The sequence below is a fragment of the Hypanus sabinus genome, chromosome 3 (assembly GCF_030144855.1).
Source record: "Hypanus sabinus isolate sHypSab1 chromosome 3, sHypSab1.hap1, whole genome shotgun sequence".
Taxonomy (NCBI): domain Eukaryota; kingdom Metazoa; phylum Chordata; class Chondrichthyes; order Myliobatiformes; family Dasyatidae; genus Hypanus; species Hypanus sabinus.
In genome coordinates this window covers 194486303-194514005 of record NC_082708.1, presented here as the reverse complement: position 1 = coordinate 194514005, position 27703 = coordinate 194486303, and the positions used below count along the sequence as shown (strand labels likewise).

At 45.1% G+C, this 27703-nt stretch overlaps 1 protein-coding gene across 4 annotated transcripts in view; it reads left to right on the top strand.

The window, feature by feature from the left end:
• The window catches only part of LOC132392020 (rhotekin-like), a 258421-nt gene that overhangs the window by 96279 nt on the left and 134439 nt on the right, over window positions 1-27703 (top strand). For 2 of the 4 annotated variants that reach the window (XM_059965934.1, XM_059965935.1), the window contains exons 8-10: window positions 17272-17400; window positions 20945-21110; window positions 25246-25353. In XM_059965934.1, the coding sequence (XP_059821917.1) occupies window positions 17272-17400; window positions 20945-21110; window positions 25246-25353 (403 nt within the window). Of the gene's footprint in view, window positions 1-17268; window positions 17401-20944; window positions 21111-25245; window positions 25354-27703 lie in introns of all 4 variants that reach the window. The other 2 variants (XM_059965932.1, XM_059965933.1) reach the window with 1 other exon arrangement.

Sequence of the window (27703 nt, the reverse complement as noted above, 5' to 3'; positions counted from 1 at the left end):
GGAGTTGAGATGTAATGTTAAAATTGTACAAGGCATTGGTGAGACCAAATTTGGAGTCTTGTGTACAGTTCTGGTCACTGAATTATAGGAAAGATGTCAACAAAACAGAGAGAATACAGTGATTTACTCAAATGTTACCTGGGTTTCAGCACCTAAGTTACGGAGTAAGGTTGAGTAAGTTAGGTGTTTATTCTTTGGACCGTAGAAATTTGAGTGGGGACTTGATAGAGGTGTTTAAAATTATGAGGGGGATAGATAGAGTTGACATGGATAGGCTTTTTCCATTGAGAGTAGGGGAGATTCAAACAAGAGGACATGAGTTGAGAGTTAGGGGGCAAAAGTCTAGGGGTAACACGAAGGGGAACTTCTTTACTGAGAGAGTGGTAGCTGTGTGGAACGAGCTTCCAGTAGAAGTGGTAGAGGCAGGTTTGATATTGTCATTTAAAAAAAAAAATTGGATAGGTATATGGACAGGAAAGGAATGGAGGGTTATGGGTTGAATGCAGTTCAGTGGGACTAGGCGAGAGTAAACGTTCGGCACGGACTAGAAGGGCCGAGATGGCCTGTTTCCGTGCTGTAATTGTTATATAGTTATATTATAGCTCTCCTAGTGTACATAAGTCCTGCCTCTCAGGATCTTCTCCATCAACTTACCAACCACTCAGGTAATATTCACTGGTGTATAATTTACTGGGCTATCTCTACTCGTTTTCTTGAATAAGAGAACAACATCTGCAGCACTCCAATCCTCTGGAACCTCTCCCCTCCCCATTGATGATGCAGAGATCATTACTAGAGGTTCAGCAATCTCCTCCCTCGCCTCCCACAGTAGCCTGGGGTGCATCTCATCTGGTTCTGGCAACTTATCCAACTTGATGCTTTCGAAAAGCTCCAGCGCATCCTCTTTCTTAATATCTACATGCTCAAGCTTTTCAGTCTGCTGAAAGGCATCACTACAACTGCCAAGATCTTTTTCCATAGTGAACACTGAAGTGAAGTATTCATTAAATACCTCTGCTCTTTCCTCTGGTTTTATACACACTTCCCTACTGTCACACTTGATAAGTCCTGTTCTTTCACGTCTTATCCTCTTGCTCTTCAGATACTTGTAAAATGCCTTGGGTTTTCCTTAATCCTGCCCACCAAGGCCTTCTCATGGCCCCTTCTGGCTCTCCTGTGATTTCCTTCTAAGCTCCTTCTTGTTAGCCTTATAATCTTCTAGATCTCTAACATTACCTCGCTCTCTAAACCTTTTGTAAGCTTTTTTTTTCTTCTTGACTAGATTTATTACAGCCTTTGTACAGCATGGTTCCTGTACCCGCCCTTAACTATCCTGTATCATTGGAATGTACCTATGCAGATCTCTACACAAATATCCCCTGAACATTTGCCACACTTCTTCCATATGTTTCCCTGAGTACATTTGTTCTCAATTTATGCTTCCAATTTCCTACCTGATAGCCTTCTATTTCCCCTTACTCCAGTTAAATGCTTTTCTAACTTGTCGTTCCTATCTCTCTCCAATGCTATTGTAAAGGAGATAGAATTATGATCACTATCTCCAAAATGCTCTCCCACTGAGAGATCTGACACCTGACCAGGTTAATTTCCCAATACCAAATCAAGTACAGTCTCTCCTCTTGTAGGCTTATCTACATACTGTGTTAAGAAACCTTCCTGAATACACCTAACGAACTCCACCCCATCTATACCCCTCACTCTAAGGAGATGGCAATTAATATTTGGAAAATTAAAATCTCCCATCATGACAACTCTTATTATTACGCCTTTCCAGGTCCTGTTTCCCTATCTGCTTCTCGATATCCCTGTTATTAATAGGGGGCCTATAAAAACACCCAGTAAAGTTATTGATCCCCTTCCTGTTCCTAATCTCCACTCACAGAGACTCTGTAGACAATCCTTCCATGCCCCCACCTCTTTTGCCTCCCTCTGTGTCCTTTCTGAAGCATCTAAAACCAGGCACTTGAAGTACATTGTTGTACATTGATTTCAGTTCAGTGTTCAATACCATCATCCGCAGAGACTAGTGGAGAAACTGTCGCTGCTTTGCCTTAACACTGCCATGTGTCACTAGGTTCTGGATTTCTTGACAGAGAGACCACAGTCAGTCCATGTTGGCAGGAACATCTCTGACTCAATCACGCTGAGCACTGGATCCCCACAAGGCTGTGTGCTCAGCCCATTGCTGTTTACGCTGCTAACACATGACTGTGCAGCCAGATTCAAGGGGAACCCGATCATTAAGTTTGCTGATGATACCACAGTGGTGGGGCTCATCAGCAGAATTGATGAAACATTGTACAGGGAGGAGGTCAAACACCTAGAGAGCTGGTGCAGTGACAACAACTTGATGCTTAATGTCACCAAAACCAAGGAGATGATCATCGATTTCAGACGGTCTCAGCCTGAGCACACACCCCTCAGCATCAGCAGCTCCACAGTGGAGAGAGTGGAAAACATCAAGTTCCTTGGGGTGCAGATCTCGGACAATCTCACCTGGTCCAGGAACACCACTGGGATTGTGAATTGGGCCCAGCAGAGATTGTACTTTCTTAAACAAGCATCACTCCCCACTAACATCTTAATTACATTGAGGCGTGGTTGGAAGTGTGCTGACCTTTTGCATCACACCCTGGTACTCCAGCTGCAGTGCTGCCGACAAAAAAGCCTTGCAGAGGGTGGTTAGGGGAGCAGAGAAGGTTATGGGGGTCTCCCTACCTTTTGTCCAAGACCTCTTTCAGAGTCGATGCCTCCAGAAAACACGGTACATCATTAAAGACCCCTCACACCCTTCCATAAACTGTTTGTTCTTCTGCCATCAGGCAAATGTTACAGGAGCATCAAAACAAAAACCACAAGGCTACTAAACAGATTCCTCCCACAGGCAGTCAGACTGCTAAATAGCTGCTCTACCTGACTCTGCTTTGGACACTTTTAACTTGCACTGGACATCTATAACTTGATTTTATCTGACATGTGGCTGTTGTGTTTTACTATTTATTGTTGTGTTTACTATTTGTTGCGTTTGTTATGTTATGTTTGCACTTGCCCCTGGGAAACGCTGTCTCATTCTGCCCTGCAGAGCTGATGTATGGTTGGAATGTCAATAAAGTTTTTGAATCTTAAATCTTAACCAATCCTGTCCCTAAGCCATCTAAGTCTCTGTAATGGCCACCACATCATAACTCCAAGTACTGGTCCACGCTCTAAATTTATCTGCTTTGTTTACAATACTCCTTGCATTAAAATAGACACATCTGAAACCGTCGGTCTGTGCGCATCCCTTCTCTGTCACCTGCTTACCCTCCCTCACATATTTTCTCCAAAATTTCTCTATTTGTGAACCAACCGCCTCTTCCTCAGTCTCTTCAGTTCGATTCCCAACCCCCAACAAATCTAGTTTAAATCCTCCCCAGTAGCCTTAGCAAATCTCCCCACCAGCATATTGGCCCCCCTGGGATGCGTGCAACCCATCCTTTTTGTACAGATCACACCTGCCCCAAAAGAAGTCCCAATGATCCAGAAATCTGACCCCCTGCCCCCTACTCCAATCCCTCAGCCATGCATTTATAGTCCACCTCAATCTATTCCTATGCTCACTGTTGCGTGGCGCAGGCAGTAATCCTGGGATTATTACCTTTGTGGTCCTGCTTCTCAACTTTCTTCCTCACTCCCTTCCTCACTCCCTATAGTCTTTTTAAAGGACCTCTTCCCTTTTCCTACCTATGTCATTGGTACCAATATGTACCACGACCTCTGGCTGTTCTCCCTCCCGCTGCAGGATATCTTTGATGCGATCTGAAACATCCCGGATTCTGGCACCTGGGAGGCAAACTACCATTGGAGTTTCTTTCCTGTGTCCACAGAATTGCCTGTCTGACCCCCAAACTATAGAGTCCCCTATCACTACTTCCTTCCTCTTCCTTTCCCTACCCTTCTGAGCCACAGGGCCAGACTCTGTGCCAGAGGCTTGGCCACTGTCGCTTCCCCCAGATAGGCTGTCTCTCTCTCCCCCCCCCCCCCCCCCAATGTACTCAAGCAGGAGTACTTACTGTTCGGGGGACAGCCACAGGGGTACTCTCCAGTACCTGACTCTTCCCCTTCCCTCTCCTGACTATTACCCACTTGTCTGCCTCCCGTGGCCCTGGTGTGACCATCTGCCTATAACTCCTTTCTATCACCTCCTCACTCACCCTGACCAGATGAAGGTCATTGAGCTGCATCTCCAGTTCCCTAACGGTCCCTTAGGAGCTGCAGCTTGACACACCAGGTGCAGATATGGCAGTCCGGGAGGCTGGGAGTCTCAAGGAACTCCCACATCTGACACTGACCACAGACACCGGCCTCACTCACATACCTCCTTTCCACAATTAACACAGGAAAACCTACCTCGCCTCATCCCATTGCCACCTAAGCCCTTTGAGCCAAAATCCTCTCACTCTGCTTCCTCTCACTCTGCTGCCTCTCACTCTGCTGCCTCTCACTCTGCTGCCTCTCACTCTGCTGCCTCTCACTCTGCTTCCTCTCACTCTGCTGCCTCTCACTCTGCTTCCTCTCACTCTGCTGCCCCTCACTCTGCTGCCTCTCACTCTGCTGCCTCTCACTCTGCTGCCTCTCAGTCTGCTGCCTCTCACTCTGCTGCCTCTCACTCTGCTGCCTCTCACTCTGCTGCCTCTCACTCTGCTGCCTCTCACTCTGCTGCCCCTCACTCTGCTGCCTCTCACTCTGCTGCCTCTCACTCTGCTGCCTCTCACTCTGCTGCCTCTCACTCTGCTTCCTCTCACTCTGCTTCCCACTCCGAACGCTGCCCGCTGGATATGGCGGTCTTCTTTTTAAACTTTTCCTGCTCTACTGGCTGACGTCACGTGCCCGCGCAGTCTTGTCTTTCATATACCCCAAGTAGTAAAATGCCTTTGCTTTGGAAATCCTTAGCAGTTCCACTTGCAGCCTTCTTGTTCTGAATCTTTCCTTCCCTCCACTTTCTGCTTTACAGGGATCACTCTCCAAGCGACTTCCTTGTCCATTCGTCCCTCCCCACTGATCTCCCTCCTGGCACTCCACTGTCTTGATGAGGCCACAGTCAGGTTGGACTGTCAGGTCACCTATATTCCTTGGTAGCCTCCAACCTGATGACACGATCATTGATTTCTCGAACTCTGGTAATATCCCCCTCCCTTCACCATTCCCCATTCCGTTTTCCTTCTTTCACCTTATCTCCTTACCTGCCCATAATGTCCCTCTGGGGTTCCTCCCTCTTTTCTTTCTTCCACAGTCTTTTGTCCTCTCCTTGCAAACAATTGATGGAAAAAAGTACAGTCGATGTTTCGGGCTGATACGCCTATTGATATGCCGACTTTGTAAAGCACTGGTGAGGCCTCACTTGGAGTGCTGTATTGAGAGGAGTTTTGGGCCCCTTAGAAAGGATGTGCTGAAACTGAGACAGTTTAAAGGAGGTTCACAAAAATGATTCCCAGATTAAACAGTTTGTCACATGAAGAGCGTTTGTGGGATGTGGGCTTGTATTCACTGGAATTCAGAAGAATGAGGGGTGAACTCATTGAAACCTACCAAATATTGAAAGGCCTCAATAGAGTGGATTTGGAGAGGATGTTTCCTATGGTGGGAGAGTCTTAGAATAGAGGACAATTTCAAAATAGAGGGACATCCTTTTAGAATGGAGATGAGGAGAAATTTCTTTAGCCAGAGGGTGGCAAATCTGTGGAATTCTTTGCCACTGTATGTGTAGTTAAGGCAGAGTTTGATTGATTCTTGATTGGTCAGGGTATGAAGGGATACAGGCAGAATCCAAGAGATTGGGGCTGAGAGGGAAATTGGATCAGCCGTGGTGAAATGGCAGACTAGACTCAATGGGCCAAATGGCCTGATTTTGCTCCAATATCTTATGGTCTTATTCCCTAATGTCAGATCAAATATCACACATTCTCTCATTGGAACTTCTATGTACTGATTAAGGAAACTTTCCTGAAAGCATTTGACAAACTCTAACACATCTAATCCTTTTACAGTCAATATGTGGAAAGTTAAAGTCACCTGCTATAACAACCTTGTGTTTCTTGCAACAGTCTGTGATCTGACTACAAATTTGTTGGCTGGCCTTTAATACAGCCCCATTAACGTGGTCATATCTTCCTTATTTTTGAGTTCCACTTATAACGCTTCACTAGTCGAGTTCTACAGTGTGCCCTGAGTGGGACCCGTGGTGACCTTTTCCTTGACTGGTGACACCACCCCTCCTTTAATCCCTCCTGTTCTGTCGCGTCTAAAACAACACATCCTTGGGTTGTGTTGGTTGTTAATGGAAATTACACTTTCACTGCACATGATAAATTAATGAATTTGAATCTGAATCTCTGTCTTGGTGGTTAAAGTAATTTATCTCATTATCAATCTTTCCAACTTTGTGTCATTCACTTCTACTTTCTCATCCGAACTAGCTGTTTTTAACAGTCTGTGACCTTTGGCTGAGCAATATTCTCTCTCTGTTAGTACAACTCCACCTGGGCATTTTCATCAATCTAGCTATAAACATTCCAGGCAGAGTTACACAGCACAGGAACAGGCCTTCAGCCCATCTCAATCATGCCAACTGTATTGCCCTGTGATCTATAAACAGGCCCTTCAGCCTATCTCAATTATGCTAACTGTATTGCCCTGTGATCTGGTCACATCTGCCTGTATTTTGGCCTATAGCCCTCTAAATCTCTCATCCATCTATTAACCAGCTGCCTTGTAGACCAGTCCTTCTGCATAAGTATTTTGAAATTAGCGGAATTATAATCGCTGGTCACAAAGTGTTCCCCCACTGACAACTCGGTCACTGAGGTGTGCGATGGAGCAGAGGGACTTAAGGGGACACAGATCATTGCAAGTGCTTCACAGATGGACAGGGTGGTGTAAAAGCTGTTCAGCACACTATCCTTCTTCAGTTAGGTTGCAGATGTAAATCTTGTTCATGACGCCACATTTAGAAAATTGTTTATGGTTTTGCTCAGCTCGTTATAGGAAAGACCATGACATAGGAGCAGAATTAGGTTATTTGGCCCATTGAGTCTGCTCCACCATTCAATCATGGCTGATGCTTCTTTTCCCTGTAACCTTTGGTACCATGTCCAATTAATAACCTCTCAAGCTCTTCCTTAAAAACACCTAACAACATGGACTCCACAGCTGCATGTGGCAACAAATTTATCACCCATTAGCTAAAGAAATTTCTCTCCATCTCTGTTTTGAAAGGACGTCCCTCTACCTGAGGCTGTGCCCTCTTGTCCTAGACTCTCCCACCAGGGAAACATCCTTTCCACATCTACTCGGTCTAGTTCTTTCAACATTCAAAAGGTTTCAAAGAGATCCCCCTCATCCTTCTAAATTTCAATGAGTACAGATCCAGAACCACCAAATGTTCCTTGTATGATAACCCTTTCATTCCTGGAATCATCCTTGTGAGCCTCCACTAAAAACTCTCCAATGCTAGCACATCTCTTTGATGAGGAGCCCAAAACTGTTCCCAATACTCAAGGTGAGGTGTCACCAGTGCCTTATAAAGTCCCAGCATCACATCCCTGCTCTTGTATTCTAGACCCCTTGAAATGAATGCTAACATTGCATTTGCCTTCCTCACCACCAACTCTACCTGCAAGTTAACCTTTAGTGTGTTCTGCACAAGGACTCCAAGTCCCTTTCCATTTCAGATTTTTGGATTTTCTCCCCATTTAGAAAATAGTCTGCATATTTATTTCTACTATCAAACTGCATGACCATGTCAAAGGCCTTGTATTTCATTCGCCACTTTCTTACCCATTCTCCTAATCCACCTAAGTCATTCTGCAGCCTACCTGTTTCCTCAACACTACCTGCCCCTCCACCAATCTCCATATCATCCGCAAACTTGGCAACAAAGTAATCTATTCCATCATCTAAATCATTCATATGCAGCATGAAAAGAAGTGGTCCAAACTCCAAACCCACTAGTCACTGGTAGCCAACCAAAAAAGGATCCTTTTATTCTTACGCACTGACTCCGACCAATCAGCCAATGCTCTAACCATGTTAGTAACTTTCCTGTAATACCTAGTGGGGAGGGATTCTTAACTTAGTAAGCAGCCTCATGTGTGGCACTTTATCAAAGGCCTTCTGAGAGTCCAAACATATGACATCTACTGAATCCCCTTTATCCATCCTACTTGTAATGTCCTCAAAGAATTCTAAAATTTGTCAGGCAGGATTTTCCCTTGAGGAAACCATGCTGACTTCGTTCTATCTAGTACTATGTCTCCAAGTACTCCATCACTTCATCCTTAACAATTGACGCTAACATCTTCCCAACCACTGAGGTTGGTCTAACTGGTCTATAATTTCCTTTCACTGCCTTCCCCTTTTCTTAAAGAGTGGTGTAACATCTGAAATTTTCCAGTCCTCTGGCACCATGCCAGAGTCCAATGATTTTTGAAAGATCATTACTAATACCTCCACAATTTCTACCGCTACCTCTTTCAGAACCCTAGGGTGCAGTTCATCTGATCCAGGTGACATGGACCTTTCAGCTTTTTGAGCACCTTCTCTCTTGTAATAGTAACTGCACCCACTTCTCTTCCCTCACACCCTTCAACATTTGCACTTTGGTAGAAGAAATAAATGTGCAGACTATTTTCTAAACAGGGAGAAAATGTAAAAATCTGAGATACAAAGGGATTTGTGAGTCCTTATGCAGAACACTTTCAAGAGTAACTTGCAGGTTGAATCAGTGGTTAGGAAGGCAAATGTTAGCGTTCATTTCAAGAGGTCCCAGAGTACAAGAGCAGGGATGTGATGCTGACACTTTATAAGGCACAGGTAAGGCCTCACCTTGAACAGTTTTGGACTCCTTATCTAAGAAAAGATGTGCTGGCATTGGGGAGGGTTTCAAGGAGTTTCCAAGAATGATTCTGGGAATGAAGAGGTTATCATATAGAAACATAGAAATAAAGGCCCTTCAACCCACAATGCTGTGCCGAACGTTCTTACTTTAGAAATTACCTAGGATTACCCATAGCCTTCTGCTTTTCTAAGCTTCATGTACCTATCCAGGAGTCTCTTAAAAGACCCTATCGTATCTGCCTTCACCACTGTCGCCGGCAGCCCATTCCATGCATTCACCACTCTCTGCATAAAAAAAACTTACCCCTGACATCTGGTGAGGAAAATTTGCTGGCTCTGGGATGCATGAGGGGGAATCTCATTGAAATCTTTGGAATGTTGGAAAGCCTAGAGAGAGTAAATGTGGAAAGGTTGTTTCCCATATAGGGGGAGTCTTGAACCAGAGGGCATAGCCTCAGGATAGAGGGATGTCCTTTTAAAGCAGAGATATGGAGAAATTTCTTCTGCCAGTGGGCGGTATATTTGTGGAGTTTGTTACCACAGGTAGCTGTGGAGGCCAGATCTTTTGGGTGTATTTAAGGCAGAAATTGATAGTTTCTTGATTGGACATGGCATCAAAGGTTACGGGAGGAAGCCAGGGAGTGGGATTAAAAAAAAATCAGCCATGATTGAATGATGGAGCAGACACGATGGGCCAAATGGCCTAATTCTGTTCTGATGTCTTATGGTATTATGAAATTGATGGGTTTCTAGTAAATGATGCAAAGATAGATGGAGCAGCAGGTATTGTTGATGTGAGAGAGTTCAGAAGGACTTTGATAGATTAAGAGAATGGACAAAGTCGCATATGGAATGTAGTGTCAGGAAGTGTATGGTCATGTAATTTAGTAGAAGAAGTCAAAGGCTAGACTATTTTCTCAATGGAGAGAAAATTCAAAAGTCTGAGGTTCAAAGAGACTTGCAAGACCTTAAGCAGGGTTCCCTATAGTTAATTTGCAGGTTGCTTTGGTGGTGAGGAAGGCAAATGAAATGCCAGCTTTCAGTTCAAGAGAACTGGAATATAAAAGCAAGGATGTAATGGTGAAGCATAATAAAGCAATGGTCAGGCATCTCTTGCAGTATTGTGAGCAGTTTTGGGCTCCTTATCTAAGAAAGGATGTGCTGACATTGGACAGGGTTCAGGGCAGGTTCATAAAAATGATTCCGGGATTGAAAGGCCTATCAAATGAGGAGAATTTTACAGCTTTCAGCCTTTACTCACTGGAGTTCAGGAGAATGATAGGCCTTACCGAGAGCCCTCTATTTTACTCAGCTCTGTGTATCTAACTAAAACCCTCTCAAAAGACCTTATCGTATTCGCCTCCACCACTGTTGCCAGCAGCCCATTCCACGCACTCATCACTCTCTGAATAATAAACTTACCCCTGACATCTCCTTTGTACCTACTCCCAAGCACCTTAAACCTGTGTCCTCTTGTGGCAAACACGAGGAAGTCTGCAGATGCTGGAAATTCAAACAACACACACAAAATGCTGGTGGAACACAGCAGGCCAGGCAGCATCTATAAGGAGAAGCACTGTCGACGTTTCGGGCCGAGACCCTTCATCAGGACTAACTGAAAGGAAATATAGTAAGAGATTTGAAAATAGTGGGGGGAGGGGGAAATGAGAAATGATAGGAGAAGACCGGAGGGGGTGGGATGAAGCTAAGAGCTGGAAAGGTGATTGGCGAAAGTGATGCAGAGCTGGAGAAGGGATAGGATCATGGGACGGGAGGCCCCGGGAGATAGAAAGGGGGAAGGGGGAAGCAGAGCGAGATGGAGAACAGGCAAACAACTAAATACATCAGGGATGGGGTAAGAAGGGGAGGAGGGGTATAAATGGAAGTTAGAGAAGTCAATGTTCATGTCATCAGGTGGGAGGCTACCCAGCCGGTATATAAAGTGTTGTTCCTCCAACCTGAGTTTGGATTCATTTTGACAGTAGAGGAGGCCATGGATAGACATATCAGAATGGGAATGGGACGTGGAATTAAAATGTGTGGCCACTGGGAGATCTTGCTTTCTGTGGTGGACTGAGCATAGGTGTTCAGTGAAGCAGTCTCCCAGTCTGCGTCGGGTCTCACCAAAATATAAAAGACACAGTATACCACACCAGCCGACTCACAGGTGAAGTGTCACCTCACCTGGAAGGACTGTCTGGGGCCCTGAATGGTGGTGAGGGAGGAAGTGTAAGGGCAGGTGTAGCACTTGTTCCGCTTACAAGGAACAAGTTCCTCTTGTGGCAACCATTTCAGCCCTGGGAAAAAGCCTCTGACTATCCACATGATCAATGCCTCTTATCGTCTTGTACACTTCTATCAGGTCACCTCTCATCCTCTTTCGCTTCAAGAAGAAAAGGCTGAGTTCACTCAACCTATTCTCATAAGGCATGCTCCCCAATTCAGGCAACATCCTTGTAAATCTCCTCTGCACCTTTTCTTTGGCTTCAACATCCTTCCTGTAATGAGGCGATCAGAACTGAGCACAGTACTCCAAGTGGGGTCTGATCAGGGTTCTATATAGCTGCAACGTTACCACTCGGCTTCTAAATTCAATTCCATGTTTGATGAAGGCTAGTACACCTCTGATCCTCTGCACTGCCAAGAGTCTTACCATTAATACTCTATTCTGCTATCATATTTGACCTACCAAAACGAACCACTTCACACTTATCTGGATTGAACTCCATCTGCCACTTCTCAGCCTAGTTTTGCATCCTATCAATGTCCCGCTGTAACCTCTGACAGCCCTCCACACTATCCACAACACCTCCAACCTTTGTGTCATCAGCAAACTTACTAACCGATCCTTCCACTTCCTCATCCAGGTCAGTTATAAAAATCACAAAAAGTAAGGGTCGCAGAACAGATCCCTGAGGGACTTTGCTGGTTACCGACCTTCATGCAGAATGTGACCCGTCTACAACCACTCTTTGTCTTCTGTGGGCAAGCCAGTTCTGGATCCACAAAGCAATGTCCCTTTGGATCCCATGCCTCCTTACTTTCTCAATAAGCCTTGTATGATGTACCTTATCTGATGTCTTTCTTAAATCCATATACATCTTCTGCTCTTCCTTCATCAATGTGTTTAGTCACATCCTCAAAAAATTCTATCAGGCTCAGAAGGCATGACCTGCCCTTGACAAAGCCATGCCGACTATTCCTAATCATATTATGCCTCTCCAAATGTCCATAAATCCTGCCTCTCAGGATCTTCTCCAACAACTTACCAACCACTGAAGTAAGACTCACTGGTCTATAATTTCCTGGGCTATCTCTACTCCCTTTCTTGAATAAAGGAACAGCATCTGCAAACCTCTAATTCTCGGGAACCTCTCCTGTCTCCGTTGATGATGCAAAGAACATCGCCAGCAATCTTCTCCCTCGCCTCCCACAGTAGCCTGGGGTACATTTTGTCAGGTCTCGGTGACTTGTCTAACTTGATGCTTTCCAAAAGCTTCAGCACATCCTTTTGCTTAATATCTACATGCTCAAGCTTTCAGTCTGCTGCAAGTCTGCACTACAATCACTAAGATCCTTTTCCATAGTGAATACTGAAATAAAGTATTCATTAAGTACCTCTGCTATTTCCTCTGGTTCCATACACACTTTCCCACTGTCACACTTGATAGGTCCTATTCTTTCATGTCTTATCCTCTTGCTTTTCACATACTTGTAGAATGCCTTGGGATTTTCCTTAATTCTCCCCACCATGGCCCCTTCTGGCTCTCCTAATTTCCTTCTTAAACTTCTCCTTAGTAGCCTTATAATCTTCTAGATCTCTAACATTACTTAGCTCTCTGAATCTTTTGTAAGCTTTTCTTCTTGACTAGATTTATTATAGCCTTTGTCCACCACGGTTTCTGTACCCTACCATAATTTCCCTGTCTCACTGGAACGTACCTATAAAGAGCTCTACACAAATATCCCCTGAACATTTGCCACATTTCTTCCATACTTTTCCCTGAGAATATCTGTTTCCAGTTTAAGCCTCCAATTTCCTGACTGATAGCCTCAGAATTTTATAATATATAGGAGCAGAATTAGGCTGTTTAGCCCATCAAGTCTACTCTGCCTCAATCTCTTGCTTTTGCCCAGTAGCCCTTTATGACCTGACCAGTCAAGAATCTATGAACCTCTGCCTTAAATATAAAGACAATGTCCACAGCTGCCTGTGGCAAAGAATTTCACAGATTCACCACTCTCTGGCTGAAGTAATTCCTCCTCATTTCTGTTTTTAAAAGGATGCCCCTCAATTCTGAGTCTGTGTCCTCTGGTTTTAGACTCTCCCACCACAGGAGACATTCCCTCCTTATGAACTCTGTCAAGTCCTTTCACCATTTAATAATTTTCACTGAGGTCACCCCTCATTCTTCTGAATTCCAGTGAATACACTCTTTGTGCCATCAAACGCTCTTCAGTTGACACACCATTCAATCCTGGAGTTGTTCATGTGAAACTGCTTTGAACCCTCTCCAGTTTCAGCAAATCCTTTCAAAGATAAGGGCCCAAAGTTACTCACTATGCTCCAAGTGAGGCCTCACCACTGCTTTATAAAGTTTCAACATCACATTCCTGTTTTTATATTCTAGTCTGCTTGAAATGAATGCTAATTTTCTATTTGCCGCCTTCACTACAGACTCAACTTGCAAATTAATCTTAAGGGGAATCCTGCACAAGGACTGCCAAGTCCTCTTACGCCTCAGTCTTTCATGTTTTTCTTCATTTAGAAAAGAGTCAATCCGTTTATTTCTTCTCCCAAAGTGCATTATCAAACTCTTCCATCTGCCATTTGTTTGCCTATTTTCCTCATCTGTCTACATCTTTCCAAAGCCTCTCTTCTTCTTCTTCAAAGTCCACCTATCTTCATATCATCTGCAAACTTTGCAACATGGCCATCATCCAAATCATTGAGATATAACATAAAATGAATTGGTCCCAACACAGACCCCATGGGACACCACTAATCACCAGCAGCCAACCAGAAAAGGCTCTATTTATTTGCACTCTTTGCCTCCTACCAATCAGCCACTATTTTATCCATGCTAGAAAACTTTTCTGTAAACCATGGGCTCATAGCTTGTTGAACAGCCTCACGTGTGACACCTTGTCAAATGTCTTCTGAAAATCCAAGTATACAGCATCAACTGATTCTCCTTTGTCTATCTTGCTTGTTATTTCTTCAAAGAATTCCAACAGATTTTTCAGGCAAGATTTTCCCTTGAGGAAAGCCTGCTGACTATGACCTATTTTGTTATGTGCCTCCAGGTACTCTGAGGCCTCATTGTTAATAATTGGCTCCAACGTCTTCCAAACCACTGAGGTCAGACACATTGGCTTCTAGTTTCCTTTCTTCTGCCTCTCTCCCTTCTTGAAGTGTCAAGTGACATATGCAATTTTCCAGTATTCTGGAAATGTTCCAAATCTACTGATTCTTGACTGATCATTACTAATGCCTCCATGACCTCTTCAGCCACCTCTTTCAGAACTTTGGGGTGTACACTATCTGGGCCAGGTGACTTATTTGCCTTCAGACCTTTCAGTTTCCCAAGAAGCTACATTGTAGAAATGGTAACTTTACGCACTTCATGACTCCTGACATCTGGAACTTCCACCACACTGTTAGTGTCTTCCACACTGAAGACTGATGCAAAATACTTATTCAGTTCATCCACCATTTCATTTTCCCCTATTAATACCTCTCTAGCATCATTTTCCAGTGGTCTGATAATCACTCTTGCCTCTCTTTTACACTTTAGGTATCTGAAGAAACTTTTGGTATCCTCTTTAATATTATTGGCTAGCTTACTTATGTATTCCATCTTTACCTTCTTAATGACTTTTTTAGTTGCATTCTGTTAGTATTTAAAAGCTTTCCAGTCCTCTAACTTCCCACTAATATTTGCTGTATTATATGCCCTCACTTTGGCTTTTATGTTGGTTTTGACTTCTCTTGTTATCCAGAACCATCTTTGTACCATCTTTCCTTTAGAAATCTTTTTCCTCTTTGGGCTGTATAAATCCTGTGCTTCTGAATTGCTTCCAGAAACTTCATCCATTACTGCTCTTCTATCATCCCTGCCTGTGTTCATTTCCAGTCAATTTTGGCCATCTCCTCTCTCATGCCTCTGTAATTCTCTTTACTCCACTGTAATACTGATATATCTGACTTTCGCTTCTCCTTCTCAAGTTTTAGGGTGAATTTGATTACCTTGTGATCATTGCCACTAAGAATTATTTACCATAAGGTGTCTAATCAATTCTGGTTCATTGCACATCACTCAATCCGGAGCAGCTGATCTCCTAGTGGGTTCAACCATGAGCTGCTCTAAAAAGCCATCTCGTAGGCATTCTAGTAATTCCCTGTCCTAGAATCCAACACCAACCTGATTTTCCCAATCTGCCTGCATATTGAAGCCCCCATGACTTCTATAAAATTGACCATTTGGCATACATTTACTATCTCCCATTGTAATTTGCAGGCCACATCCTTGCTACTGTTTGTAAGTCTGGATACATCTCCCATCAGGGTCTTTTTACCCTTGCAGTTCCTTAGCTCGATCCACAATGATTCAACACCTTCTGACCCTATGTCACTTCCTTCTAATGATCTCATTTCATTTCTTACCAACAGAGCAATGCTGGTCCCTCTGCCTTTCTGCATGTTCTTTCAATACAGTGTGTATCCCTGGACATTAAGCTCCCAGCTATAATCTTACAGCCATGATTCTACAACAACATACCTGTCAATCTGCAACTCTGCTACAATTTCATCTATCTTACTTTGTATTACTGCATGCATTCAAATACAACACTTACAGTCCTGTATTCACCCTTTTTGATTTTGTTTGCCTTTTATGTTGCAACTCATCCTGCTGGGTGCAATTTTGCCTTATCACCAACCTCTCCCCACTACACATTGCCTCTGTTTGTAAACCAGCTACCTCATATTCAGCGCTATCATCCGCCTTTCCAATGATGCTTCTTGCATTGAAATATATGCAACTCAAGACACTAGTCGCACCATGCTCAACCTTTTGAATCCTAACTTTGCCTGAGGTCTTACCAACATCTGCCTCCACAGTGTCTCCACTAACTGTTCTGGCACTCTGGTTCCAATCCCCCTGCAACTCTATTTTAAACCCCACCGTACAGCATTAATAAACCTTCCTGCTAGGATATTAGCCCCCCTCCAGTTCAGGTGCAAACCATCCCTTCTGTACAGGTCCCAGATTCCCTGGAATAAAGCAGAATGATCCAAAGAACTTATGCCCTCCCTCCCACCCCAACTGCTTAGCGAAGTATTAAACTGTATAATCTTCCTCATTCAGGCCACATTAGCACATTGCATAGGAAGCAATTCTGAGTTCACAACCCTGAAAGTCCTGCCCTTCAACTTAGCAACTAGGTCCCTGATCTCCCTGTGTAGAAACACGTTACTTGTCCTACCCATGGCATCAGTACCCGTATGGACCACAACCTCTGGCTTTTCAGCCTCCCACTTAAGAATGCTGAGGACTCGATCCGAGACATCCTGGGAAGCAACATACCATCCAGGATGTCATTCTTGCTCACAGAACCTCCTATTCATTCTCTTAACTAGCGAATCCACCATCACCACAGCATGCCTCTTCTCTCCTCTTCTGTTTTGAGTCACACAGGCAGACTCAGTTCCAGAGACTCAATCACTGTGACTTTCCTCTGTTAGGTTATACCTCCAAAAGTATCCAAATTGGTATACCTGTTGTTGAGGGGACTGGCCACAGGAGTACCCCTGTGGTGGGTGAGTCTAAGACCAGAGGACAACAGGCTCAGAATAGAGGGGTGTCCATTTAGAATGGAGATGAGGAGGATTTTGTTTTGCCAGAGAAATGAATCTGTGGAATTCATTGCCATAGGGGAGAAGGCAGGAAATTGGGGCTGAGTGGGAAATAGATCAGCCATGATGAAATGGCAGAGCAGACTCAGTGGGCCAAATGGTGTAATTCTGCTCTTATACCTTATACTCGTATGGTATAGCTTCTCCTCTTAGACTGCCTGCATACTGATTTAAGAAACCCTCCTGGACGCACCTAACAAATTAAATCTGTTGTGCTAAGGAGATCCCAGTCTACATCAGGGAAGTTGAAGTTATCCACAACAATCCTGAGTTTCACTTTCAACTTGGCTCACCATACCTGCTTCTCCCCCCTTAATTCTCGCACTACCCATCCCCCAGTGCCCATCCCAACACCCCACTGAGCCCTGACCCTCAACCCTACCTTCGCCCTCTGTCACTGAGACAACCTCTCCTGAGCTTGTCCCTTTTATCTGTTTTCTTTCTTGGCATTGCAGCAGCTGGTTGGTGACCTGCACAATTGGACCAGGATGTACTGCGTTTTACAAGGAACTAATCTCTTCTGTTATTATTCTCCGGAGGAAGTCGAGGCCAAGGTGGAGGCTGCCTTCACTATTGCGATCAATAAGGTTTGTATTCAGTCTCCTGCTGGCCTTTAGCAGCTCTCCGAACTGTTGTTGACAACCACATTCTTACCATAAACTGTGTTGTTGACACCGCCCATCTGAAACCTGCCTTATGGTGATATTTCCTTGTATGTCTAGGACCATGAAAAGTTTCTGGACAAAATGAGACCATGTGCTGGTCCTGAAATTGTATTGGCTGAAAACAGACTTCTTGGCCCATCAGTTGGATGCAACTCCCCCGTGAGAATTCCACCGGACTTGTTGCCTATTCTTGCCCCATAGTACTGGTTCTCATCCTGAAGTGCAGATCTGATGGTTGCCCTACTGATTCTCTTCCCCCCCTTCACCACACTCCCTCCCCAACAGGATGTAAGTTCAAAGCACTGAGATCCTGAGAGGTCATGGATGTTTCCTCTTGTGGAGAATCTAGAACAAGGAAAAATCTGTTTGAAGATCTAAGATTGTCCATTTCAAACAATGCTGAGGCTATTTTTCTTAGAGGTTGGCAAGTAATAGAGTTGTAGAACACTCCATGGAATCCTTTCTCAAATGCTAGTGGCAGCATGGTCTTTGAATATGTTAGCAGAGGTAGGCAGGTATGAGCGAGCTAGAGGTGAAAGGCGGGAGGTGTGGTGTGGATGGGTTTACACTCAGATCAGCTATCACCATATTGACTGGTGAGGCAGAGTCACAGCTGAGTCACCTGCTGCAGTTCCTAATTTATGTGGGCAAAGGTAAAGCATGTAAGCCAGTGAGGTCAAGAGTAAACCTGGGTTACTAGTGCTAGGAGAGTGCAGCTCTTGTCTGCTTCCCCAGATGGCTAAACTATTGCCCTTGGGAGTCATACAAGCAAGTAGGAATGTATATTTCATTAGGCTAGCAGTTTGCTCTCTGGCTCCTTGTATGAGCGTTTGGACACAATAAATATTGTGGCCACACTTTTTTGGCACAGGAATTATGGTGATACTTGTGGACTGTCCCAGCAATTCTTTAGATGTGTTGGTTAATGCAAACAACACATTTCACTGTATATTTTTGATGTAGATATGAAAAATAAATCTAAATCTGACAATGTACGTTTTAGGTTAGTAAGGCGGAAGTAAGTCGCCAGCATTTAGTTACAGGAGAAATTGTGTATCTGTACATTTTATGTGTAAATTATACAGATTATATAAGTAAATTGTGTATGTAAGGGGCATTTGATTATGTGTGATTTAAGAGGTTTGTCACTAAGACTGCAAACCATGGGATCAATAGAGCATCACTTCACTAGACTGTAGAAAATGGCAGAGGGTTTGAAGTAATTCCAGGTGTGTGTTAATCATTGAAATCTTCTCATAAAGAGATTGTTTTATGCCTTACAGACACCCAAAATGGCACCCCTCTGTGGAAAAGGTTCAAATGTTTAACCTTACTCTCACCTACCAACCTGGTCTGTTTATCAGAATTGTACAATTTAACCCTCCTGACTGTAACGTACCCTGTAACGGGTTAAAAAGGACCAGCAGAAATGGACACACCTGGAGTCTGAGTCTTGCGTTATAAACACTAGTAGTAACTACATGATAAAGTAATATAAAACAAGATAAGGCAAACAGGTCAGCAGAGTATACGCATATATAAGAGAGTAAATAAAGTTCCCAAGCTTCTCCCAGCTCAGGTGTTAAAATGATACAGTCTTATGGTGGAATGGGTAAGAAGTCAGTTCAGTTGGAATTTGAATTGAGTAGAGTTGGAGAGAGAGGGAGATGTTTTGTCTTCCCAGTGCCAATGCCATTGAATCTTCCACGGTAATCTATCAACCCAGGCAAGGGTTAAACACACTGGTAGCTTCCCACCAGTCACCAGTTTGTCCACACTGTGAGCAGAAACTCCACCTTTGTCATGGGCACACAAAGCTCAACCTGTGACAGTGTCTTCCTTGGCTCTTGTGTCTGTCTGATTACAAAGCCAGATTACCTTGTATATATTCCACAAGTGCTGAACACCAGCTGTCCATCATATAGCTCCGCCCTTCAGTTTCCAAGGCAACTCACAGGTTTTCCTTGCTCTCTCTCTCTCTATCACTGAAATAGCACACGTGCTGCTCTCTCCCCCTCTCCCCTCTCCCCTCTCCCCTCTCCCCTCTCCCCTCTCCCCCTCTCCCCTCTCTCCCTCTCCCCCTCTCCCCCTCTCCCCCTCTCTCCTCTCCCCTCTCCCCTCTCCCCCCTCCCCCCCTCCCCCCTCCCCTCTCCCCCTCCCCTCTCCCCCTCTCCCCCCTCTCCCTCTCTCCCTCTCCCTCCCTCTCCCTCTCCCTCTCCTTCTCCCCCTCTCCCCCTCTCCCCCTCTCCCCCTCTCCCCCTCTCCCCCTCTCCCCCTCTCCCCCTCTCCCCCTCTCCCCCTCTCCCCCTCTCCCCCTCTCCCCTCTCCCCCTCTCCCCTCTCTCCCTCTCCCCTCCCCCTCTCCCCTCTCTCCCTCTCCCCTCTCTCCCTCTCCCCTCTCTCCCTCTCCCCTCTCTCCCTCTCCCCTCTCCCCCTCTCCCCTCTCCCCCTCTCCCCTCTCCCCCTCTCTCTCTCTCCCTCTCCCCCTCTCCCCCTCTCCCCTCTCCCCCTCTCCCCCTCTCCCCCTCTCCCCCTCTCCCCCTCTCCCCCTCTCCCCTCTCTCCCTCTCCCCCCTCTCCCCTCTCTCCCTCTCTCCTCTCCCCTCTCTCTCCCTCTCTCCCTCTCCCTCCCTCTCCCTCTCCCTCTCCTTCTCCCCCTCTCCCCCTCTCCCCCTCTCCCCCTCTCCCCCTCTCCCCCTCTCCCCCTCTCCCCCTCTCCCCCTCTCCCCCTCTCCCCCTCTCCCCCTCTCCCCTCTCCCCCTCTCCCCTCTCTCCCTCTCCCCCTCTCCCCTCTCCCCCTCTCCCCTCTCCCCCCTCTCCCTCTCTCCCTCTCCCTCCCTCTCCCTCTCCCTCTCCTTCTCCCCCTCTCCCCCTCTCCCCCTCTCCCCCTCTCCCCCTCTCCCCCTCTCCCCCTCTCCCCCTCTCCCCCTCTCCCCCTCTCCCCCTCTCCCCCTCTCCCCTCTCCCCCTCTCCCCTCTCTCCCTCTCCCCTCCCCCTCTCCCCTCTCTCCCTCTCCCCTCTCTCCCTCTCCCCTCTCTCCCTCTCCCCTCTCTCCCTCTCCCCTCTCCCCCTCTCCCCTCTCCCCCTCTCCCCTCTCCCCCTCTCTCTCTCTCCCCTCTCCCCCTCTCCCCCTCTCCCCTCTCCCCCTCTCCCCCTCTCCCCCTCTCCCCCTCTCCCCCTCTCCCCCTCTCCCCTCTCTCCCTCTCCCCCTCTCCCCTCTCTCCCTCTCCCCTCTCCCCTCTCTCCCTCTCCCCTCTCTCCCTCTCCCCTCTCTCCCTCTCCCCTCTCCCCTCTCTCCCTCTCCCCTCTCCCCTCTCCCCCTCTCTCTCTCTCCCTCTCCCCCTCTCCCCCTCTCCCCTCCCCCTCTCTCCCTCTCCTCCTCTCTCCCTCTCCCCCTCTCCCTCTCCCAACAGTCCACTTTGGATAATCCTTCTGATCTCGTTACAAGACAAATGCTTTGTTTTTCAGGAAACACGTATCAGGGCAACGGGAAAAGAGCCCAAGAGAACATCAAACTGCATCTTAATAACGAATCAATTTGCAGGGGAGGAGGTGACACACACCCTCGTCACTGACTCTTTGGAGGAGATGCACAGATGGATGGAGGCTTTCTGGCAGCATTTCTATGATATGAGTGAGTTTGAAAAGAAATGGTGGGATGTTCAGCTGTTGTACAACAGGCTGGAGCTCAGAATTCCCTAGGGGACAAGAGTAAACATCATATTCTTCCAGTTCAATATTACCTTGACATTCCTTTATCCTTAACCCACTATCCACTTCCACAATCACCCTTTGATTGCACTCAATATGGACAACACAGACATTCTTGGCTTCCCAATTAGAGTCCTAGAGTTTTAGAGAAATACAGCTCAGCAGTTCGGCCCATCTAGTCCATGCCAAAACCATTTAAACTGCCAACTCCCATTGACCTGCACTGGGACAATAGCCATCTATGCTCTGACCATCCATGTCCCTATCCAAACTTATCTTAAATGTTGAAATCAAACTTGCATGCACTACTTGCACTGGTAGCTCATTTCACACTCTCACAACCCTCTAAGTGAAGTAGTTTCCCGTCATGTTCCCTTAAATCTCTCACCTGTCACCCTTAACCCATGATCTCCAGTTATAATCCTACCCAACAGTGTGAAAAGATGATTTGAATTCACCCTGTCTATACTCCTTATAATTTTGTATACCTCTATCAAATTTCCTCTCAGTCTGTATGTTCTAAGGAATACAGTCCTAACCTATTCAATCTTTCCATATAACTCAGGTTCTCCTGACTTGGCACATCTTGTAAATTTTCTCTGTATTCTTTCAATCTTGTTTACATCTTTCCTGTAGATAGGTGACCAAAATTACACACAATACTCCAAATTAGGCCTCACCAACGTTTTATACAACTTCAACATAACATCGCTTCTCCTGTACTCAATACATTGACTTATGAAAGTCAATGTCCCAAAAATCTTTCTTTATGACCCTATCTACCTGTGACACTTTTTCAACAAATTATAGACCTGTAATTCCAGATCCCCTTGTTCTACCACAATCTTCAGTGCCTTACTGTTCACCATATGAGATCTGCAGTGCAAAACCTTGCACTTGTCTAGATTAAATTCCATCTGCCATTTTTCAGCCCATTTTTCCAGCTGGTCCAGATGCCTGTGCATGGTAGTCTTCCTGACTGTCCACTACTGCCCCAATCTTGATATTATCTGAAAACTTGCTGATCCAGCTAACCACATTATCATCCAGATCATTGATATAAATGACAAACAACAAAGGACCCAGCACCGATCCCTGTACACCACTAGTCACAGCCTCTAATCAGAGAGTCAGCCATCTACTACCACTCTCTGGCTTCTCCCACAAAGCCAATGTCTAATACAATTTACTACCTCATCTTGAATCCTGACTGAATTGACCAACCTCCTACGCGATCCTTGTTAAATGCCTTCCTAAAGTCCGTTTAGACAGCATCCACTGCCTTGCCTTTATCCACTTTCCTGGTAGCTTTCTTGACAAACTATAGGATTGGTTAGACATGACATACCATGCATAAAGCCATGCTGACTACCTTTAATAAGTCCATGTCTATCCAAATATGTATATTTGGATACATAAAGCAAAGATAGCATGCAGTCAGACTGTCAGGAAGGGCAGGTAGATGATAGAATATAATTGCAGCCAGTAGGGTGAGTATCAGTGCATTAGGCATATAGAATTAAAAAGGGTAGTAAATACAGTACTCAAAGTGTGATATCTCAATGCACAGAGTAGAAGAAATAAGGTGGATGTACTATTGTACTGGAGAGGGCGCTGATCCACGGTCTCGCAAGGCTAATGGATGCCATACACACTATTGTACTATTACAGATTCTCAGGTATGATGCTGTGGCCATCAAATTATTAGAAAGATGTGACATAGGGTCGGAAGATGTTGAATCTTGAAACTGCAAGGGTAATAGGACCTGATGTCAGTTATATACAGGCCTCCCAACAGCAGCTGGCATGTGGACCACAGATTACAACAGGAAATAGAAAAGACTTGTTAAAAGGGCAATGTTATGATAGTAATGAGAGATTTCAACATGCAGGTGGATTGGGAAAATTAGGTTGGAAATGGATCTCAAGAGTGTGAGTTTGTTGAATGCCCCGAGATGTCTTTTTGTTGTTGAGCCTACATATGGATCAGCCTCAAGGCGAGTCAAGAAAGACACAGGAAGGCGTCCGCTCCTGCCCCAATAGGTGGTGCTCCTTGCCCCATCTGCAACCGTATCTGCACTTCAGACTTCGGCCTCAGAAGTCATACGTGTGCCCACAGACGTTGACCACAACACATCTGTCTTCCTCGGACTTCGAGAGACTACGACTACTTGGGGATCAGCTATACTGGATTGAGTATTATGTAATGAACAGGTGATTAGGGAGCTTAAGATGAAGGAACCCTTAGGAGGCAGTGATTGCAACATGACTGAGTTCAACTTGAAATTTGATAGGGAGAAAGTGAAGTCTGCTGTAGCAGTTCAGTGGAGTAAGGGAAATTGCAGTGGTATGAGAGAGGAGTTGGCCAAAGGAGATGCTGGCAGGGATGTCAGCAGAGCAGCAATGGTGCGAGTTTCTGGGAAAAAGGTAAAGAAGGTGCAGGTCATGTGCATTACAAAAACAAAGAAATACTCAAATGGCAAAATAGTACAACCATGGCTGATGAGGGATGTCAAAACTAATGTAAAAACAAAAGAGAGGGCATACAACTAAGCACAAATTAGTTGGAAGAGAGAAGATTGGGAAGTTTTTAAAAACCTACAGAGAGCAGCTAAAAGAATCATTAGGAGGGAAATGATGAAATATGAAAGCAAGCCAGCAAACAATAGCAAAGTGAATAGTAAAGGCTTTTCCAAGTATGTAGAAAATAAAAGAGGTAAGTGTAGATATAGAACTGCTGGAAAATGAGGCCAGAGAGGTAATAACGGGGGGCCAAGAAGATGGCAGATGAACTAAACGAGTATTTTGCATTACTCTTCACTGTGGAAGACATTAGCAGTGTGCCAGATGTTGAAGGGTGTGAGGGAAGAGAAGTGAGTGCAGTTACTATTACAAGGGAGCAGGTGTTCAAAAAGCTGAAAGATCTACGTGTATATAACTTCTTCACATACACATCCCCAAAGATTTCACCTGGTCTGTACATACTGACTGTGTGGTGAAAAAAGCTCAACAGTACCTCTTTCACCTCAAACGGTTGAAGAATAACCATATAACCATAAAACCATGTAACAATTACAGCACGGAAACAGGCCATCTCGGCCCTTCTAGTCCATACCGAATGCTTACCTCACCCAATCCCACTGATCCGCACTCAGCCCATAACCCTCCATTCCTTTCCTGTCCATATACCTATCCGATTTTGCTTTAAATGACAATACCAAACCTGCCTCTACCACTTCTACTGGAAGCCAGAAGTATATGGAAGTATATGGAGGAATTTAAGGTGGGGGGGTTATATGTGAGGCAGGGTTTGAGAGTCAGCACAACATTGTGGGCTGAAGGGCCTGTAATGTGCTGTACTATTCGATGACCCCAAGATCCCTCTGGTCCTCCACACTGCCAAGAGTCTTACCATTAATACTATATTCTGCCATCATATTTGACCTATCAAAATGAACTACCTCACACTCACCTGCCACTTCTGAGCCCAGTTTTGCATCCTGTCAATGTCCCGTTGTAACTTCTTACAGCCCTCCACACTATCCACAACACCCCGCACCTTTGTGTCATCAGCAAATTTACTAACCCATCCCTCCACTTCCTCATTCAGGTCATTTATAAAAATGACGAAGAGGAGGGGTCCCAGAACAGATTCCTGAGGCACACCACTGGTCACCGGAGTTCCTACAGTATTTTGAGTGTGTTACCCTTTTTATGTGTTTCTTTGGCCTCAGCCTCTTCTCATCGAAGCCTCTGTTCCCATTCTGACTCTAGCCCCAACTCTGATGATGGCCGCTCCGCTAGACCCCATCTCTCCTTTATGGTTTAAAAAATAAGGAAAATCTCCATGCATGGAGAAAGAACTCACCGCGTTTACTGGTGCTTTCCCTGCCTTCCGCTGCTGCCGATTACTCACAACATCTTACTTGTTTTCTTGCCTCACCTTGCCCGTTTGCATGCGGTGTTGCTTACTTACATGCTGCACCTTGCCCCTTTGTCTACCATGCCTTGCTGGTTCGTGCTCCATCTTGCCTGTTCACCTGTCGTTTCTTGTTCAGGTGCGTGGAGACAGTGCTGTGATGAAATGATGAAAGTCGAATCTGCGTCTCCCCGGAAACTGCCCATAACAATTTCCAAGAAGGGAGCTTCCCTGTATCACGAGACCGGTAGGAATGCTCAGAGGGATTCGATTTGTTGCTTTGTGTGACACAGCATTTAATAAGTGCAACATTTTACAGATCGGTTAACTACACAGTTTGACTAAGGGACATTAGCCATGCTTATGGCATTGATGTCATCAAGGACATAGGTGAAGATTTTTGCTCAGTACAGACCTGCCCAGTTTGTCCTTCTCACCTTCTCTTCCCCCGAAACACAGTGATGCTTCACAGATAACTGAGAGTGTTTATGTTAGGGAAAGGCTGATAATGTTTCGAAGAAAGGCACTGTAAACTGAGCAGAGGGTGATGTAAGAAGATGGAATATGTAAAGAAATTGGCAAGTATTGCCTGTGAATCCAAGATCTCTGGCCAACTCTGAGGAGCCAAAATTACTACAGATCAAACATTGTACCTTTAGTGGAGAATGTCAGCAAAGTGAAGCCCAGTTTCATGAGCCCATCAGTTGAACGTTGGAGAGAGGGGAGTTTCTTTACATTTTGTTTTCTTAGAGATAAAGCTTGACAGCCCAAGCCAATCAATTACATCCATGTGACTAATGAAACTACTAACCTGTACGTAGGAGGAAACCAGAGTATCTGGAGGAAACGCCTGTGGTCACGGAAAACGTACAAACTCCTTACAGGGAGTGGTGGAATTAAACCTGAACCACTGGTGGTGGAATCGTCTAATACTACCAAACCAATAGTTCCAATATTTTTGGAAATTATTCTGTGAATGGAATTATTGGGCAGGTAGAAAGGCAAGGATTGATCAGGCATTATCAACAAGGCTTTGATGGGTGGGGAAATCCTGTATGACTCATTGTAAGGCTGAGTCGTTTGGCATTAAGATGAGACCAGGAAATTAATGGTAGGGGACATGGAGATGGCGGAAACACTGAACAAATATTTTGTATCAGTTTTTACAGTAGAGGACACTCAAAATATCCCAACACTGGATAAGCAGGGGGGCTCTAGGGGGAGAGAAGCTAACTACGATTCAAATCACCAAGGAAATGGTACTTGATAAATTAATGGGACTGAAGGTGGATAAATCCCCTGGACCGGATGGCTTGCATCCTAGGGTCTTAAGGGAAGTGGCGGTTGGGATTGTGGATGCATTAGTGATAATTTTTCAAAACTCGCTGGACTCGGCAATGGTCCCGGCAGATTGGAAAAATGCTAATGTAACACCTTTATTTAAAAAGGGCAATAGACAGAAGGCTGGGAATTATAGGCCAGTTAGCCTAACATTTGTGGTTGGCAAAATGTTGGAATCGATAATTAAGGAAACAGTAACAAGGCATTTGGATAAACATTGCTTAATAGTACAAAGTCAGCATGGCTTTACAAAAGGGAAGTCATGTTTGACAAATTTGTTGGAGTTCTTTGAGGACATAACATATAGGGTAGATAAAGGGGAACCAGTGGATGTGGTGTATTTGGACTTCCAAAAGGCATTTGACAAGGTGCCACACCAAAGATTATTACTTAAAGTACAAAATCATGGGATTGGGAATAATATTCTGGCATGGGTGGAGGATTGGCTTTCTAACAGAAAACAGAGAGTTGGGATAAATGGTTTATTCTCAGACTGGCAGTTGGTGACTAGTGGTGTTCCGCAGGGGTCGGTGTTGGGACCCCAACTCTTTACAATCTATATTAATAATTTGGAGAAAGGGACTAAGTGCAACATAACAAAGTTTGCTGATGACACAAAAGATGGGAGGGAGTGTAATGAGTGCGGAGGACATTGAAACCCTGCAGGGGGACATAGATAGGCTGCGTGATTGGGCAGACATTTGGCAGATGAAATATAATACTGACAAGTGTGAGGTCTTGCACTTTGGCAGGAAAAATAATAGAGCAAGTTATTATCTAAATGGAGAGAAACTGGAAAGTGCTTCTGTGCAAAGAGATCTGGGGGTCCTGGTGCAGGAAACACAAAAAGTTAGTATGCAAGTGCAGCAGGTGGTCAAGAAGGCCAATGGAATGCTGGCTTTTATTGCTAGGAGGATGGAGTATAAGAACAGGGAGGTCTTACTGCAGTTGTACCGGGTATTGGTGAGACCACACCTGGAGTACTGCATGCAGTTCTGGTGTCCATATTTAAGAAAGGACATACTGGCTCTCGAGGCAGTGCAGAGCAGGTTCACTAGGTTAATTCCGGGGATGGGTGGGTTGATGAATGATGTGAGGTTGAGTAGACTGGGACTCTACTCATTGGTGTTCCGAAGAATGAGAGGCGATCTTATTGAAACATATAAGATTGTGAAGGGGCTTGATCGGGTGGATGCAGGGAGAATGTTCCCAATGATGGGTGAAACTAGGACTAGGGGGCATAATCTTAAAATAAG